This window comes from Hipposideros armiger, unplaced genomic scaffold, assembly GCF_001890085.2.
Source record: "Hipposideros armiger isolate ML-2016 unplaced genomic scaffold, ASM189008v1 scaffold_556, whole genome shotgun sequence".
NCBI classification, from domain to species: domain Eukaryota; kingdom Metazoa; phylum Chordata; class Mammalia; order Chiroptera; family Hipposideridae; genus Hipposideros; species Hipposideros armiger.
In genome coordinates, this window is record NW_017731906.1 from 585,013 (window position 1) to 600,077 (window position 15,065).

The 15,065-nt window shown below is 45.9% G+C and overlaps 1 protein-coding gene across 1 annotated transcript in view; it reads right to left on the reverse strand.

The window, feature by feature from the left end:
• NARS2 (asparaginyl-tRNA synthetase 2, mitochondrial) overlaps window positions 1–10,671 on the reverse strand; it is a 166,937-nt gene extending 156,266 nt beyond the window's left edge. The window contains exon 1 of the mRNA XM_019623625.1: window positions 10,201–10,671. Within this exon, the coding sequence (XP_019479170.1) occupies window positions 10,201–10,221 (21 nt within the window). The 5' untranslated portion in view covers window positions 10,222–10,671. The remainder of the gene's footprint in view (window positions 1–10,200) is intronic.
• Between the last annotated feature and the right edge of the window lie 4,394 nt (window positions 10,672–15,065).

The following is a 15,065-nucleotide window of genomic DNA, read 5'->3' on the forward strand; positions in this document are numbered from 1 at the left end:
ATATCTTACTCTGTTAGAAAGTAAGGAAGCTGTATAAGACATTGAGGTCATGTCGAAAGGACATAGGAGCCAGTTGGCCTAAGGTAGAACAATTTGCACATCAAAATGCAACCAATTGAAAAACACATCATAAAAATTCATTAGTTCATATTATGTACACCTGAAATGTAACTTTACTAACAATTGTCACCCTATTAAACATTAATTAAAAAAAAAGTTCATTAGTTCATGGTGATACTTGGAAAAAAAATCTTAATTTTAAGATATATATATATCTCAACTAGGGCACCAATTAATTGATTAGCAAATTGATAAAGAGCAGAAAGAAATCAAGAATGTGTTCCATCTTTTCTATATAAATTGCATTTCAGAGTAAAATAGTTGGAAAAAAATATTCTTCTGTCTCTCCTCTTCTTCCCCCACCTGTTCTTCCTTCTCCTTTATTTTCTTCTACCCTTCTAAAAATTATTTTAGTTTCTTCTATACTTCTATAATTATTTTAGTTTTTCCAAATACCTCAAGTGTACCAAATTGGATTAATCATAATTCTTGGTTTATAATGTACAAATATCACTGGTCCTTCCCAGGCCTTCTCTTATTTGTTTATTCATTTAACATTAGAATGAACTTCCATTTACTAAAATTCTTCAGTGATAGAATGGTTTGAAGTTGTGAACAACAACTGAGCAAAGATAGTTTAAGAAATGTACAGATAATTGCTTAATTACCAGAGAATTATGTTAAGGAATCTATTGACTTAGACTGACAACTGCATAATTAGGTTACTTACTGTCAACAATAATATTGGGAACCTGGATTTACACGAGTTCTCAGTTCTTCACTCCCGTTTGGCCTGTGTTCCTACCTTCTTCTGTGTAGAATTACCTTGGTGCTGGTAATGACTTACCAGCTATGGCCCCCATGGAATCACAAGCAGTCTCCCCAGTGATAAGAGGCTTGATAGGCAGCCATTTATATTGTTTGGGATTTGCAGAGCCTTTTGAATGTGTAAGTTTGTTTTACTCCAGATTTGGGAAGTTTCCAGCTTTTATTTCTTTAAGCATGTTTTCTGCACTGCACTGTCTCCTCTTTCTATGGCTCCAGTGACACAAATGTTAGACCCTTTCTTCTGGTCTCACAGGTCCCTGAATCTCCCTTCTTTTCATTTTTCCAATCTTTTTCCCCCCATGTTGTTCCAACTGGATACTTTTAATTAATCTATCTTAAAGGTCATTGATTCTTTTTCTGTCATCTCCATTCTGTCATACTGAGCTTCTCCAATGAGTTTTTAAGCTTTTGGTTAATGTAGTTTTTTAGGTGTAAAATTTCCATTTGGTTTTTCTTTATATTATTTTCTGAGACTTTCTGTTTTTCCATTTGCTTCACAAGTGTTCACGCTTGCTTTTGGAGCACTTTTATACTAGTTGCTTTAAAGCCTTTGTTAGATAACTTCAGCAATTGTGTCATCTCAGCATTGGCCAAATTGAGATTTTCCTGATTCTTCATATGCCAAGTATCCTGGATATGTTGAATATTATGTTATGAGTCTCCGGATCTTATTCAAATTCTATGGAGAAGTTAAGAAAAAAAAAATTCAAAAGCAAGCATTTGATTAAGTTGGGTTCAGGCCACAAGTTCTGGCCAATCTTCTGTGGACCGTGGTTTCCGAGTTCACCTTTCAGTTTGTCAGGCTGCTCAGATCTGTTCTGCGTGCCACCCAATGGCCAGCCTGGGGTCTAGGCCATGGTCTAGTTCTCAGAGTTTCTAGTAGACTGCTTAGGGCCAGACTTGTGTGCCACTGGGAGTGGGTCCAGGAGTTCACAGACCACTTTCAGGCCCACTCTCCCGAGCTCCTCCTGCTCCATGTCTCCCCGGTGTTTTCTGTTTCTCTGAGGCTCCCTTTTTGGTTTTCCAGCTAGAAATCTGGGGCTTTATTTACCCTCCCCCACTCCCACCCTTCTGACATCTGGTGGGAGAACAGAGAGGAAAAAAAGTAGCGGGGGATTTATTCACCGACACTCTTTTTTTTTTTTTTAAGATTTTATTGGGGAACACTGTGTTTTTCCAGGACCCATCAGCTCCAAGTCAAGTAGTTGTTTCAATCTAGTTGTGAAGGGTGCAACTCCATGGCCCATGTGGGGATCGACCTGGCAACCTTGGTGTTATGAGCACTGCGCTCTAACCACCTGAGCTAACCAGCCACCCCTCATACACTCTTAAGACCATCAATCCTCTGATCAGACAGGCTATCTCCCCCAAATTTTGACCTCTGCTGCCACTCTCTGGACATCCCTGTCTCACTCCTCAAGCATGAAATAGAGGTTTTCTCCTGGAGTTCTGTCTATGCTGATGTCTACTTTCGGGTTTGGGGCTGCCTTGAGTCAAGGCTGGGAGGATCCAGTGGGGAATAAAAAAGGTAAACTTATTGTCAATTCAACGGCACTCAAAATTCTGGTCTTTCCCCCTACCTGCCTGCTGCTGTTCACTCGTCAGAGTCCTCCTATATCTATCTGCTCTGTGCAGATTGAATAGCTGCTGCATCTTATCTGGAGCCAGGACCTGAAAGTCCTTCTTTAAAGAAGAGTTCTACTTAATACAGGAATAGCAGACTTAGAAAGTCAGCATTTTTGTACCTCTTTAACATCAGTAAATCTCAACATCACTAGAAGTAGAACTACTGCACATTATGTGCCTCCTGAGAAGATGCAACAGAAAGTAATGAATTAGTCTTGCTTGAATCCATTGAACCTGAATTGCACTAAGCCCTTGGAGCTACATGCCAGCTTACAGGAGATATGGGGCCTAAGAGTGAAACGACAGCCTGAAAAGCCAGCACCTCAGTCCAGGTTGTGAGACTTTCTGTAGAGTACAAATGACCTAGCATCGCCATCAAATAAATGGCATTAAGAAGAAGGTGAAACATGACGGATTAAGGGACTTCAGAGACATAAGCAAAAGTGGGATAATTCTCATGGGGAGAACATTCAGAGATAATGAATGCACTGTGCCTAGCAAATGGTAGATGAAAGCTATTACTGCCTTATCTTGTCACCTCTGAGTCTTAGCCTCCTCTTCATTTGTAAAACACAGGAGATGGCAGTCTCTCTCTCAGGACTGCTGAAGGATCAAAGGATTCATCTGTGTTAGGCCCCTTTTCCCCTGCACCTGGGCAAGAAGTCAGGACCCTGGCTCTATCCCAAGCAGTGTGTCCAGTTGGCCAGTAGATGGCAGCTGAGGCCCGTCTATCTGGGATCCTGGAACTATGAGGGAGCTAATCTTGTTTTGCTGTAAGAAGCCGGGGGTCTTGCCTCATCACCAGTGTTGTTGCCCTTCTGTTCCTAGGCAGGAGGCATAAAGCTGAAGGAGAGAATCAGTAGTGAGTCTTAGATATAGTTAGGTTTTGAATGGCAGTTTGCTGAGGATTCATTATTTGTTAGGTACTCCTTAAAACCAGTTAGACCAGGGTTCAAGCACTGCCTGGCTAGCTGTGCCTAGGCTCTGCTTCTTGTCCCAGTGCCTCCTGCTCCATCCTGAATCACCTGTGTGCAAGTCTAGCCTGTTTCATCTTCTCTTCCTGGGGTAATTTACACCTAGGCACCCACCCACACCTGGGTGTAGGATGTCCTTCAGGGAAAGTTTGTCGAATGAGTAAATAAGTAAATGCATTCTGGATATTCAATCACATATCCTTCTTCCCCAGCATCCTCTAGGACAGGGTATATGCATTTTCTTTTTGTCTCTCAAAAAGGTAGCCTAGGTAGTAATTAATAGTACGTGCCTTCGGGGCAGCCAATTAGCTCAGGTGGTTGGAGCGCAGTGCTCATAACACCAAGGTTGCCAATTCAATCCCCACATGGGCCACTGAGTTGCACCCTCCACAACTAGATTGAAACAACTACTTGACTTGGAGCTGATGGGTCCTGGAAAAGCACACTGTTCTCCAATAAAAATAAAAAAAATTTTAAAAAGTCAATTCTTCAATAAAAGTCAGATGCTTAAAAAAAAAATATTGCATGCCCTGGAATCAGACTGCTTAGGTTCAAATCCCAATTTCTCCACTTACTAGCTGCATGCCCTTGGACAAGTGCCTCAGTTTTTCCACCTGCAAAATGGGGATGACAATAGCACCTTTCTTGTTCTACTCTGGTGAGGACTAAGCAAGCAAATGCATTCAAAGTGCTTATAAAAGTGCCTGACACAGAGTAGGCATCCAATGCCTATTAATTGTCATTGGGACCTTGTCTTGCTCTGAGGCAGACGTAATGCACTTGCAAAAATGCATTCAGGGAAGATACCTGAAGGGCCTAGTGTGGCCTAGCAAGTCTGGCACAGGGGATGGCTCGAGAAATAGCAGCTTCCCCTCTAACTTCTCCTCTTCTTGTTATTGAGGTTATTATTATTGATCGTTTGAAGAGGCCTGAGGTAAGTCTCCAAGCTCATGAGTCATGAGTACTGTTTTGTCCACCTTCTTCCAACCACAGGCTCAGCAGGGGCCTCATGGTGTTGGGGACATTACATTCAAGATTGAGGGACCCTCCTCACAATGGCCTAGTGCTCAGAAGGTACTGAGGCAGGGGAAGAAGGGGCCTCTAGAGCTGATTTCCCTTCTCTGTCCCCTTTTGGGGGTGTGGGTGTGGTGGTGGTGTGTGTACCGGGGATTATTATGTTTTATATGTGGTCTCACTATGTTTTTCTGCATGTCAGTCTAGAGAGATGAGAAAGTGTGAAAGATGACCACTAGGTGGCGCTATCAATGTGAAGAAATCATTAGCATGTAAACTCATCGCCTGCTCTGTACAATAGAGTGGAAGAGTAGATAAACACCTATCCGGAGAAAATCAAACCCGTCATCTCAATAAATTCCAGTCATCTGGTAACACTTGGGGTGGAAATGGAGAGTGACCTAGGAGAATATACATGGTACAGGAGCACGGAAACTTGGCGGGAAGGAGGAAAACTCAAGCATACCTGCCCAGTTGTCTGGCCCCTGCCCACAGGTCCAGTTCTGATTCCTGGGGCCCCCTGACTGCCTTGCCCAGGAGACCTGCTGAGATACCTGCAGGAGGCCTCAATGGCTCCTCACCACACTCCCCACCTGCCATACCCTTCTTCATTCCCTTCTCTTAAGTCAAGGTGTTGCCTCCCTCTGGAAACCTTACGTCGTTCAGATGGAAATGACTACTAGCTTCTTGGTGCCCCAATGTCCCTACATCTCCTTTCCCAGGTCTTTGCCACTTTAGTGGACTTTCATGTTTACCACTGAATGGGGATTTCCTGGCTTGGTGTTGGTAGGGGTGGTAAGATGTCGGCTAGTTCTATTTGGTACCACCGGTCCCCAAAGATATATATGATAGCACCCCTTTGGGGTTCCAGGGCTCACCCTTGGCCTCAGGGCCCTGAGAATGTCCTAGAATGCTGAAAGTTTGCCCACACTGAGTAAGCAGTGTGGGGAGCATTGGCTATATAACTTGCACACTCCAGTGCAAAATGAAAATACAGGACCTTTTGTTAAAAAACTACTAAGAATTTCAAGATGGAGACAGCAGAGCATTAAACCCAGAGTTGGGCCCTTCTGACTCCTGTGTGGCTGCACAGGCTGCATGCCTGCAAAGGCAGCCCTGAGTTTGCAGCTGAGCAAAGTCTCGGGTGGACCTTGCGTCTGTTGAATAGTCATCGGGTGACCCACAGGGTGCTTGAAAGGTGACTGACCATCATCAGACTTTTCAGTGCATGACCTTTCACATCAGAAATTTCCTACTCCCCAGTTTTAAAGACATAAGAGAAATAGCCTAGAATTTGGAGTTAGGCAAACCTGGATTTGAATTCTGATTCCATTACTTAACAGTACAAATCCTGACATCTCTAAGCTTCGTCTGTAAAATGGAAGGTAATAACACCTACCATTAAAACTGTTGTAGGTTCAAATAAAATTTAATGTAGAAAGCACTCGGTCTAGAGGCCGTGACTACCGTGTTTCACTGAGCTCTCCCCTCTGAGCAACATTGCTTATCCTCAGAAACATCTGATCACGACAGAACAGGTACATGTTGGGACTAATGGATGGACAGCACTTGCTTAAGGAGGAGGGTCACCATGTGGTGAGGCCCCAGGGACCTCCCCCTGAGTGCTCCATGGTCTCTGGCAGCATCAACCGAATCAGACAAGCAACAAAAAAGAGAACTAGGGAGGCCCTGGGGAAGCTCTTAGATCACAGAATCCCCATGGGGGACATTCGTTCATTCTTTAACTAACAAATGCATATGAATGGTTTCTGTGCCAGGTGTCAGGGATACAGTGGTAAGTGTACCAGGTGGGGTCCTGCCCTCTGTTCACTTAATACCTGCGATCATTGTGTCCCGTTCTCTCGCAGGCATCTGTCGCTGGCCAACAGTCAGCCAGCGTTTACTCGGTGCCCACCATGAGGCAGGAAATGAGACCACAACAGGTGCTGTGAGACTCTACCACCATCATTGGATGGAAATGAATGAAAGCTGTGTGCTTTCATTCCCAACAGCCAACACCTGCGACTCTTTGTAGGTGGGCTGTCCTCAGGCTGCTGGAGCTCCCTTTGCCTAATACAGAGAGCCAGAGGTGATTGGGAAATGACACGCCCAGAGGCAGCCCTTAACCAATGATTGACAGGTGCAAAGGTATAAATACTCCAGTCCCCTGCCACACTAGGGACAACTCTCAGGCGTGACTTAGCTTGGTTCCACAACTCCCCCCACTTGCCTGAGGCCTTGGTGACCCTCTTTCCTTTGTCCCTCACCTTCATATGTCCGCCTGCTCTTCCTGGGACTTCCTCACAGCTTACTTTCAGACAAATCCTTGTTCAGGATCTACTCATGGGGAACTCCTCTACTCAAGATAGAGAAGAAGAAAGGAGGTAGCGATTATTCCCGGTCTTCATGTTACTATAAACAGTGATGCAATGTGTCAGAAGTAAGTCATTATGAATAATCAAGTACAGCTTTGCAGAATAATTCCTTTTGTTAGACATTAGAGTGTATTCAAAATTATCCCTGAAATAGCTCACTCTCCTTCACTTGCATGCTGATGTGATTTTTGAGTAGGGAAAAAGAAGAGGCCTTACTGCTAGCTGGGGTTTGCACATAACCTACTCCTTTATGATACCAAACCTAGATATACTCATGGGAGTGGCTCCTGCATGTAAACATTAACCATTGTTGTGTTTTGCTATGTTAAAAAAGTTGAAACATGCTAAATTGGATCCCTGGGAACTTTTGGGCTTTATGCCTGCCTAGATTAGTTTCACAGGAGTAGAGCTTGGGGGCCCAGGCTCCCCCAGGCCCACATGAACAGCACACCTTCCTTCCACTAGGAATGTCTTTCACTCTCATCTAATCCTTTCTCACCAAGCCCACCTCTTCCAAAAATTTTCTGATTCCTTCCTCTCCTCACCTAGCCAACCCTGAGCTCCCCTTCTTTGGCACTGTGGAAAGTGGCTTTTGTTGGGGAAAAAAAACACTCCTCAATCCCCTCAAGATACCTGAAATATCTGAATTTCTAGCTGAAATTATAGGCTGATAAGGCAAGGAACACATTAGGAGCCCTAGCCACTGCAGGAGGAGGGCGCTGGGGCTAGGCTGCTGTCACAGAATCATGGCTGTGCACAGAGGAGGAACTTCACCCTCCAGAGCTTGGTTCTTCCTACAATCAAACCTATGTCAATAAAGTATGGATGTCAGGGCACCTGCCCAGCCCACCTACCTAGACCCAGACATCTCGCCTCAGGGTCTGGACTTGATTTTTAGATGCTGATGGGGTTCTGCTCCCAACAGCCCTCCATACTGTAGTGCCTGGAGCTCCTGGCTGCCTTTCTGTGATTCTGCTATAAAACTGACAACTCCCTGTCGTCTAGATCAGGAGTCGGCAAAGTATGGCTCGCAAGCCACATGCAGCTCTTTGGATATGTTCCGTCTCAAAAGTTTGCCAGTCCCTGGGAGAGCCAATCCTGTCCCTCACAACAATTTAAAAATTATTTGAGAGCCATAAAACAAATGAAATCACCATTATGTGAATAATATCCTTAAAAAATTTTATAAATGAAACTATGATAGTTCTATTTTCATTTTCAGTTTTACTTCAGAGTCATATGTACGTACCCAAAGAGCCTCATGTGGCTCACAAGCCACAGTTTGCCGACCCCTGATCAAGCTTGAGATCAAACTTATGGTGCTTTTTGATGCCTGGGACTGGGCCTCTGGCCACCTCTCCCAGGGCAAAACCTGGATGGTTTCTGCTCCTTTGCCAGACTTGTGAGTTCTTGCAAGCTTAGACACTGAGGCATCTTGAATACTGACACAGAGCACACGCTCCTTGGTATCACCGAGTTTGTTTTCTGAATCCTTCTAGACCCCCTGGTTGGGCAATGATGTGTAAGCAAAGGGTGCTGCTTTATAATATTTAGGTCCTCTAAGGCTACTTAGATTACATATGTGAAGTGGTCATTAAATGTTTGTTGAACAATTGCAATTTCTCACCTAGGTCTTCCCTAGGGCCTGGTTATGGCATTCATTCATTTGCTTTCCATCCATCCATCCCTCCATCCATCCATCCACTCGGTTATATAATAAATATCTGTATCTGAAATAATGACTCTATTTCCTCTGTTTCTCTCTCTCAGACTGAGGAAGGGATTTTTACTCTAAGAACTTAGTCCTGGGTCGGCTGAGTGGCATGTTGGTTAGGAGTGGGCTTGGGATGCCAACTGTGAGCAGCAGGGCCCCGGTTTGGATCCCACATATGAGGGCCAGTGACGCTGCGCCCTCTACAGCTAAGATGGTGAACAACTGCTCCACCTGGAGCTGGGCTGCTGTGAGTTGCCAGTGATGGCATAGGCTGCAGTGGGACTGGCCGGCAGTGGGCATGAGCTGCCAAGAGCTGCCATGAGCAGCAGTCCAGTGGCCGGCGACCGATCTGCCTCAGCCGGGAAGAGTGCAATGATAATACCAACATGGGCCAGTGAAGCAACGTCCTCCACAACTAGACTGAAGAACAAAAGGACAGCAACTTGTCTGTTCCCCTTCCCAGATTCCCCAATGCTGTTCCCTCCCCCAATTCCCCAAAATCTTTAAAAAAAACAACAACCAAAAACTTAGTCCTGAGAGAGTGGAGTGGGCACAGTTTGGAGGTTGGGGAGAGAATGACAAAAGTGAAGAAACACAGCAGGAGCATTGCATATAATGTCAGGTACTGACTTCCCTGTGGGTAGGAGCAGGCTTGCAGCTTACAGGGGAGGAAAGAAAATGTTTCTATTTTGCCTGATGGATCAAAGACTCTACTGCTCCTAAGAATTTATAGTTTTCCTTGAAAGGTGTGTATCTCCACAAACACGCTTTGGATTCTTGAAGGATAAATCATATACACAATGGAATATTACTCTGCTGTAAGAAAAGATGAAACATTGCCATTTGTGACAACATGGATGGATATGAGGAAGCAACGCTTGAGTCTGGCGCCTTAGACCACTCGGCAATCCTGACACTGCAACATGGATGGATATGAGATTATCATGCTAAGTGAAATATGTCAGACAGAAAAAGTTGTGAACCATATGATTTCACTCATATGTGGGAGATAAAACTGAAAGCAACAAATGAACAAGACAACGTAACAAAAACTCATAGTTTCTAGTGGTTTTCAACCACTAGACAATAGTTTAGTGGTTACCAGAGGGTAAGGGGGGAGGGAGTGGTAGAAAAGAGTAAGGGAGGTCAAACATATGGTGATGGAAGGAGACCTGACTCTGGATGGAGCACACACAATGCAATATATAGGTGATGTATTATAGAATTGTACACCTGAAACCCATATAATTTTACTAACCAAAGTCACCCCAATAAATTTAATAAAAATTAATGAAAAAGTAATATATTTGCAACTCCTACTGCCACTGAGTCCTTAAAAGGAGACTGGCCTGAGGGCGGTGGCTGACGCCCACCCTGGGGCTACTCCAGACTGAAGAATTCAGACTTGAGAAATAAACGCTGGATTGCCTGATGTAATTGCCTGAGGCATGGAGAAAGAGTTCCAGTGTGGGAGGAGAGACAACCACGGAGACGCCAGGGCGAGGACTGGGAACAGGTCAGGGTGGGATGAGCCAGAGCGAAAAGCCCTGCAAAGTTTAACTCTTAGACACTCCTCCCCTCGATATGGAAAAGGCATATTGATACTCACTGTTAAAGTGGTCTTCCTCATATGTTGTACCTTTCTCCATCGTTTCCAATGGATCAGGAAATCTCGAATCAGTCAGGCAACCAGGGTGGGTTACAGAGGGCAGCGAGGGTTGGAGTATGCTGGGGAGGAGACTCCTCTGTTCTCCACCCCGGTTTCCTTGCTCAAGGCCAGTGGCAGCTGCAACAGATTTGCCAGGAACACAGGGGAGAGAGGCACAACCCCCAGTAGCCACATTCAGAAGGGGACAGGAGACAAACCCCGTCTCCCTCAAATCACCAGAGAGGGGGTCCCCTAAGGCAAAGGGAAAGCTGGACTTATGTGACCCACAGCTGAGCACCTGCTTTGGGCACTGGGGATGCACAGGGGATTAGATAAATACAGCCTTTTTCAGGCTCGAGACCTCATACCCAAAACTCTTCAGTCTTGAAAAGGGCCTGATATGTGGCAGGTGCTCAGCGAGTGCCTTCTGAGAGGCTTCAGCTGGTCTTGAAGAAGCGGTGTGAGCAATGGTGCACAGGTGTGCAAGTCTGTGGGTACATTTGGGGGAGGTGTTCCCATGCGGCTGACTGCAGTGTAGTGGGGGAGAGGGGGGCGGGGAGTGGCAGAGGAGGACCTGACGCACCTGCTGTACTGGCTGAACATGGTAGGTTTTGTTGACTATGGGCATCTCAAATGCTATGCTAAGTAGCTTATTCCATACCTAGTATAAAGAAGAGTGGAGTGAGCAGTGGTTCTCAGAGTGTGAAGGGGCATCAGTATTACCTGGAAACATGTTAGAAATGCAAATGATCGGGCCCCATCCCAGACCCACTGATTCAGAGACTCAGGTGGTGGGGCCAAGGGTTCTGTTTTGATAAGCCTTCCAGGTGAATTGGATGCAGGCCCAAGTTTGAGAACCACTGGTGTAGTGGAAAGAGTACCAGACTTTGGAAGGAAGGTGGGTGGGGTGGGAGTGGGGTGGAAAACTTATGTGGGTGAAGGCCTGTTGTGCTCTGAACAATATGCAACATGACTTACCCTCTCCTTTAAGGTGATCTGCGCAGTAACTGGGAGGCGTATGTACAATCAATACCCTTGTTACAGATGGACCACCAAGGCCTAGAGGGGTTCAGTAACTTGCCTAAGACTGTATAGTTAGTGCTAGAGCCAAGTTCCACACCCAATTTGGCCTGACTCCAAAAGCAGGTCTTTTGTACCATTGCAGGTGCCTACTGGCATCACAGAAGCGTTGACGGTCGGGGCAGTGGTGCCTGAAAAGCCCATGGTTGCCTGGCTGGAAGGAAGGGCCAGAAGCTTGAAGCTCCTTCCCAGAGGGCCTGGTGCTGGGCCAGTCCTGAGGCTAATGGGAGACCAATGAGCCTTCTGCTCTGACTCCTGTCCTCCATTATTTGAATTTTCATAAGGTTTGCCATTCACACCAGGGAACTGGGCTTAGCAAATGTACTTTCCTAAGTGGCCAGCTGTCATCTGGGACTTCTAGAACTGAGAGGTTAAATGTGAGGTTAAGTGAGAAAAGCAGGATGAAAAATTACCTGTATGCTGCAATTACTGCTACCATAGATGTTTATTTTAGAAAAAGATACTTGAAGAACATACAGAGGAAAAAGAATAAAAACAATGCTAAAGGTATTTTCTTTTTTTTTCCAAGTTGTGTTCTGTGGTTATAAAAATAAATGAATATGCATTCATTTATTTTTAAAAGTGCAACCAGTGACACCCCTTGTGGATCACCATGGTATAGTGGACAACTCTGTGCCCAGGGGCAGAGCACAGGCTCTCAGTGCAGTGTGGGGCTGTCCCACCCCTTGGAGTCTGTCCCTGAGGCCAGTAAGGACAGCAGGTGGGATGTGGCAGGGGGCAACAGGGGGGGCATAGCTGATATCATCAGTGCTTTGACATTCATGTTTACGCCCCAGAGTCTCTGTGTTCTCTGGAAATGCCTCTCCTTGTCAGTTGTCATCTGGAAGGATTAAGAGGGACTTTGGAGCGAGGACAGGAGTCCTGCAGGTCATCCTGAGAACAGAAGCATCTAGAAGTGCAAACTCAGAGGACTGGCTCAGGCAGCCATTGCTTTCGAAACAAAGGCCACCAAACACCTTTAAACACAAAATATTCTTTTATTTGTCAACGAAGGCTACACGGGATCACTTCTGGTTTTGTTTTTATGCCTTTTTTTTTTTCTAGAAGGTATCTACATCTGCATTTATTTACAGCCTTGTTGGTATTTACAGTCAAGAATACAGTGTTAGAAACACAAAAGTATTGAGAAAAAAACTTCTCAAAATTAGTTCCAGACTTCAGGAAAACTATTTCCACATGGTAAGGCCAGAGTCTCCAGTGTTGGTTATCCAGAGGCAGCTTGGGAAAGTCCTTTTGCCAAAGCTGCGGGTTCAGAAGTCTTCAAAAACAACAGGCAGGTTTAGAAAAGTGGGATTCTGGTGTTTGGGTGAAACCTGGGCTGCCGGGCACCACCAGACATCTGTGACCCAACTTCTGCCAGGATAGCTGAGCCGCCCAAGGGTTGGTTCTCTGTTGGCAGGTTGCCCGCAGAATCAATCACATTTTCTTGGGGACCCCGGGATGGCCCAGTATCATGCCTTTGGCATTCCAGAGGGGGTAAGAAACCCAACATTGGCCACACGTAGGCCTCCTCCCACTCTGCTCTTCCACATTCATGATGAAAACTAAGAGCTCACCGCTGTCTGGGGTGGTCAAGTACACAAGGCTGGTTTCTGAGAATGGAAAGGTTGGAGAGGATAAAGTTTCTATTACCTGAGCAATGAGTCTTTAAAACGAGTTTGCTGTTTTGGGAAGGTTGAATGAACTGCAGAGTTCTTTCTTTCAATCCCCTCCCCTTCAATAAAATATAGACAAGTGTATAAACCTAGCTGGGAATTATGAACCTTGAAAGGAGGGCTTTTAGTCCTAATGGGGATAGCAAGGGGGAAAAAAAAAAAGACTGGGTTCTTTCTGGAGCCTCCCAGCTGGCGGGCCCCAGTTCAGGATCAGAAGCCACAGTCTGGGCATAGTGGCTGCTGTGAGGAATGGAGAATAGATTTGACTTTGAGCACCGGGAGATCAAACCCCAAAGCTGGGGACCCTGCCGAGGCCTGGCAATCTCCTTCCTCCTGGGCACCAAGCTCAGCATCACTGCCCTCACCAGGTGACGGCCGCACATAACAAGGCTGCAGATGTGAAACTGCATTCTAAGATTTCACACAGAAAGCCTTGTCTTTGCATAATGGAAACACCTGCCATCTATAAAGGTGGTACTTGAAAGTCACAGCTAAAAAGGTCCTTTTTTTTTTTTTTTTTTACCAAAACTGATACCTTGTTATTTGTTACAAAAACACGACCCAGCTTTCCTCACCTTTCTCGCCTCACCATCACCTTCTGCTCCTGGCCCGACGTGATTATTCAAAAGCACCCCCCACTGGCCACTCTCAACCCCGTTTTAACAATCCTTAGGGATTGTTTGAATCCTCTACTCCTATGTAGAAATCAGGTACTGGTCTGTTCCTTGGCTTAATTCTCAGCCAATGATTCTGAGAAACAGGCCATCAGAGGCTGACGAAGATGTCATTTACGATGGAGTTTCTTCCCCTTGGTCATACCTCTGCCCTCCAACGATGTCTGTCTGAAGGGTGGGTAAAAAGGAAATCTCATCTTGTAAAAAACAAAGTTGGGGAAGCACTGAAATCCTATTGAAGGTGATGGCAGAGAGGCTGAGGATGAGGGGCCGATGGTAGCTGTGGAGGGTAAGGGAGAAGGCAGGAACTCTTCCAAAAATAAACCTCTTTCTAGGGTCAGAAGCCAACATCTTGCCAAATCATGAAGCTGGGCCAGTGAGGGAGGCTGGTTGCTCCAAGGAATGGACCCGTTTTGGTTGATGAGTGCCAAATGGGCAGGTGCCATCAAGGATGGGCTTTGATGCCTGGAGGCCATTAAATAGGCACAGGGGACTCCGGCTTATGCCTTCAGATTCACTCTCGCTGCAAGACTGGGACTGCTGGTCTCAGCAGGAAGACAGACTGAGAAGGGAGGCACTGAGTCACCTGCCAGCCCGAACGGAAGCCAACTCCAAACCAGCCAACCAAACTAAGGCCGGAAGCACCATCTCCAATAGCAACAGCACCAATGTAAAACTGAGGTGCAGAATGCTGCCTCGCCACACCTGAGATCCTCTCTCGAAACCTTGGGGAATGCTTCAACTTCTCCCTGCACAGAAGCTGGGCCTCCTTGGTGTGTAGCCCAGGAAAAATACAGCATTGTTCATTTAAAGAAAAGAAATGCTCAATGATTCTGTGTTTTTGATCTTTAAAAGTCCACACTATTACTTTGGTGGGGGTGGTGGTGGAGGGTCAGGAGGTTGGGGTGGTGCGGGGAGATGACCTGCCTTGGCCCTCATGCTATTTCTGACTTCCAGGTAGATGTCCCCAGTAGGTCTTGACTGATGTCAGGCAGCCAGGATGGAGCTGATCAACTAGGCCAATGGGCAGGAGAGCTTTTCCCAAGGGCCCCTTATATCAAGAGTACGTTTTGAGAGGCATAAGTCGATTTTGGATAAAAACTGTGTTCTTCAGGCTAAACTGTTTTCCATTCCCTCCAAGAATGATCCTGCTGGATGGGAGCCCACCACTGGCTCCCACCATGCACGGTGGGTCCAAGGAGCACTGCATCTGACTAAGCGGATCTCTGGACCCAGAGGCACTGGGCAACCAGCGGAAAAATAGGCCAAGTCGCAGACACTGTCACAGCAGTGTAACGTTTTTTGGAAACAGGAAGAGCACTTAGCAAATCACATCCTCTAATCCCAGTGGGATGACATAAGGCGAAACCTCCTTTCCCGAGAAGCTGTGGATGCC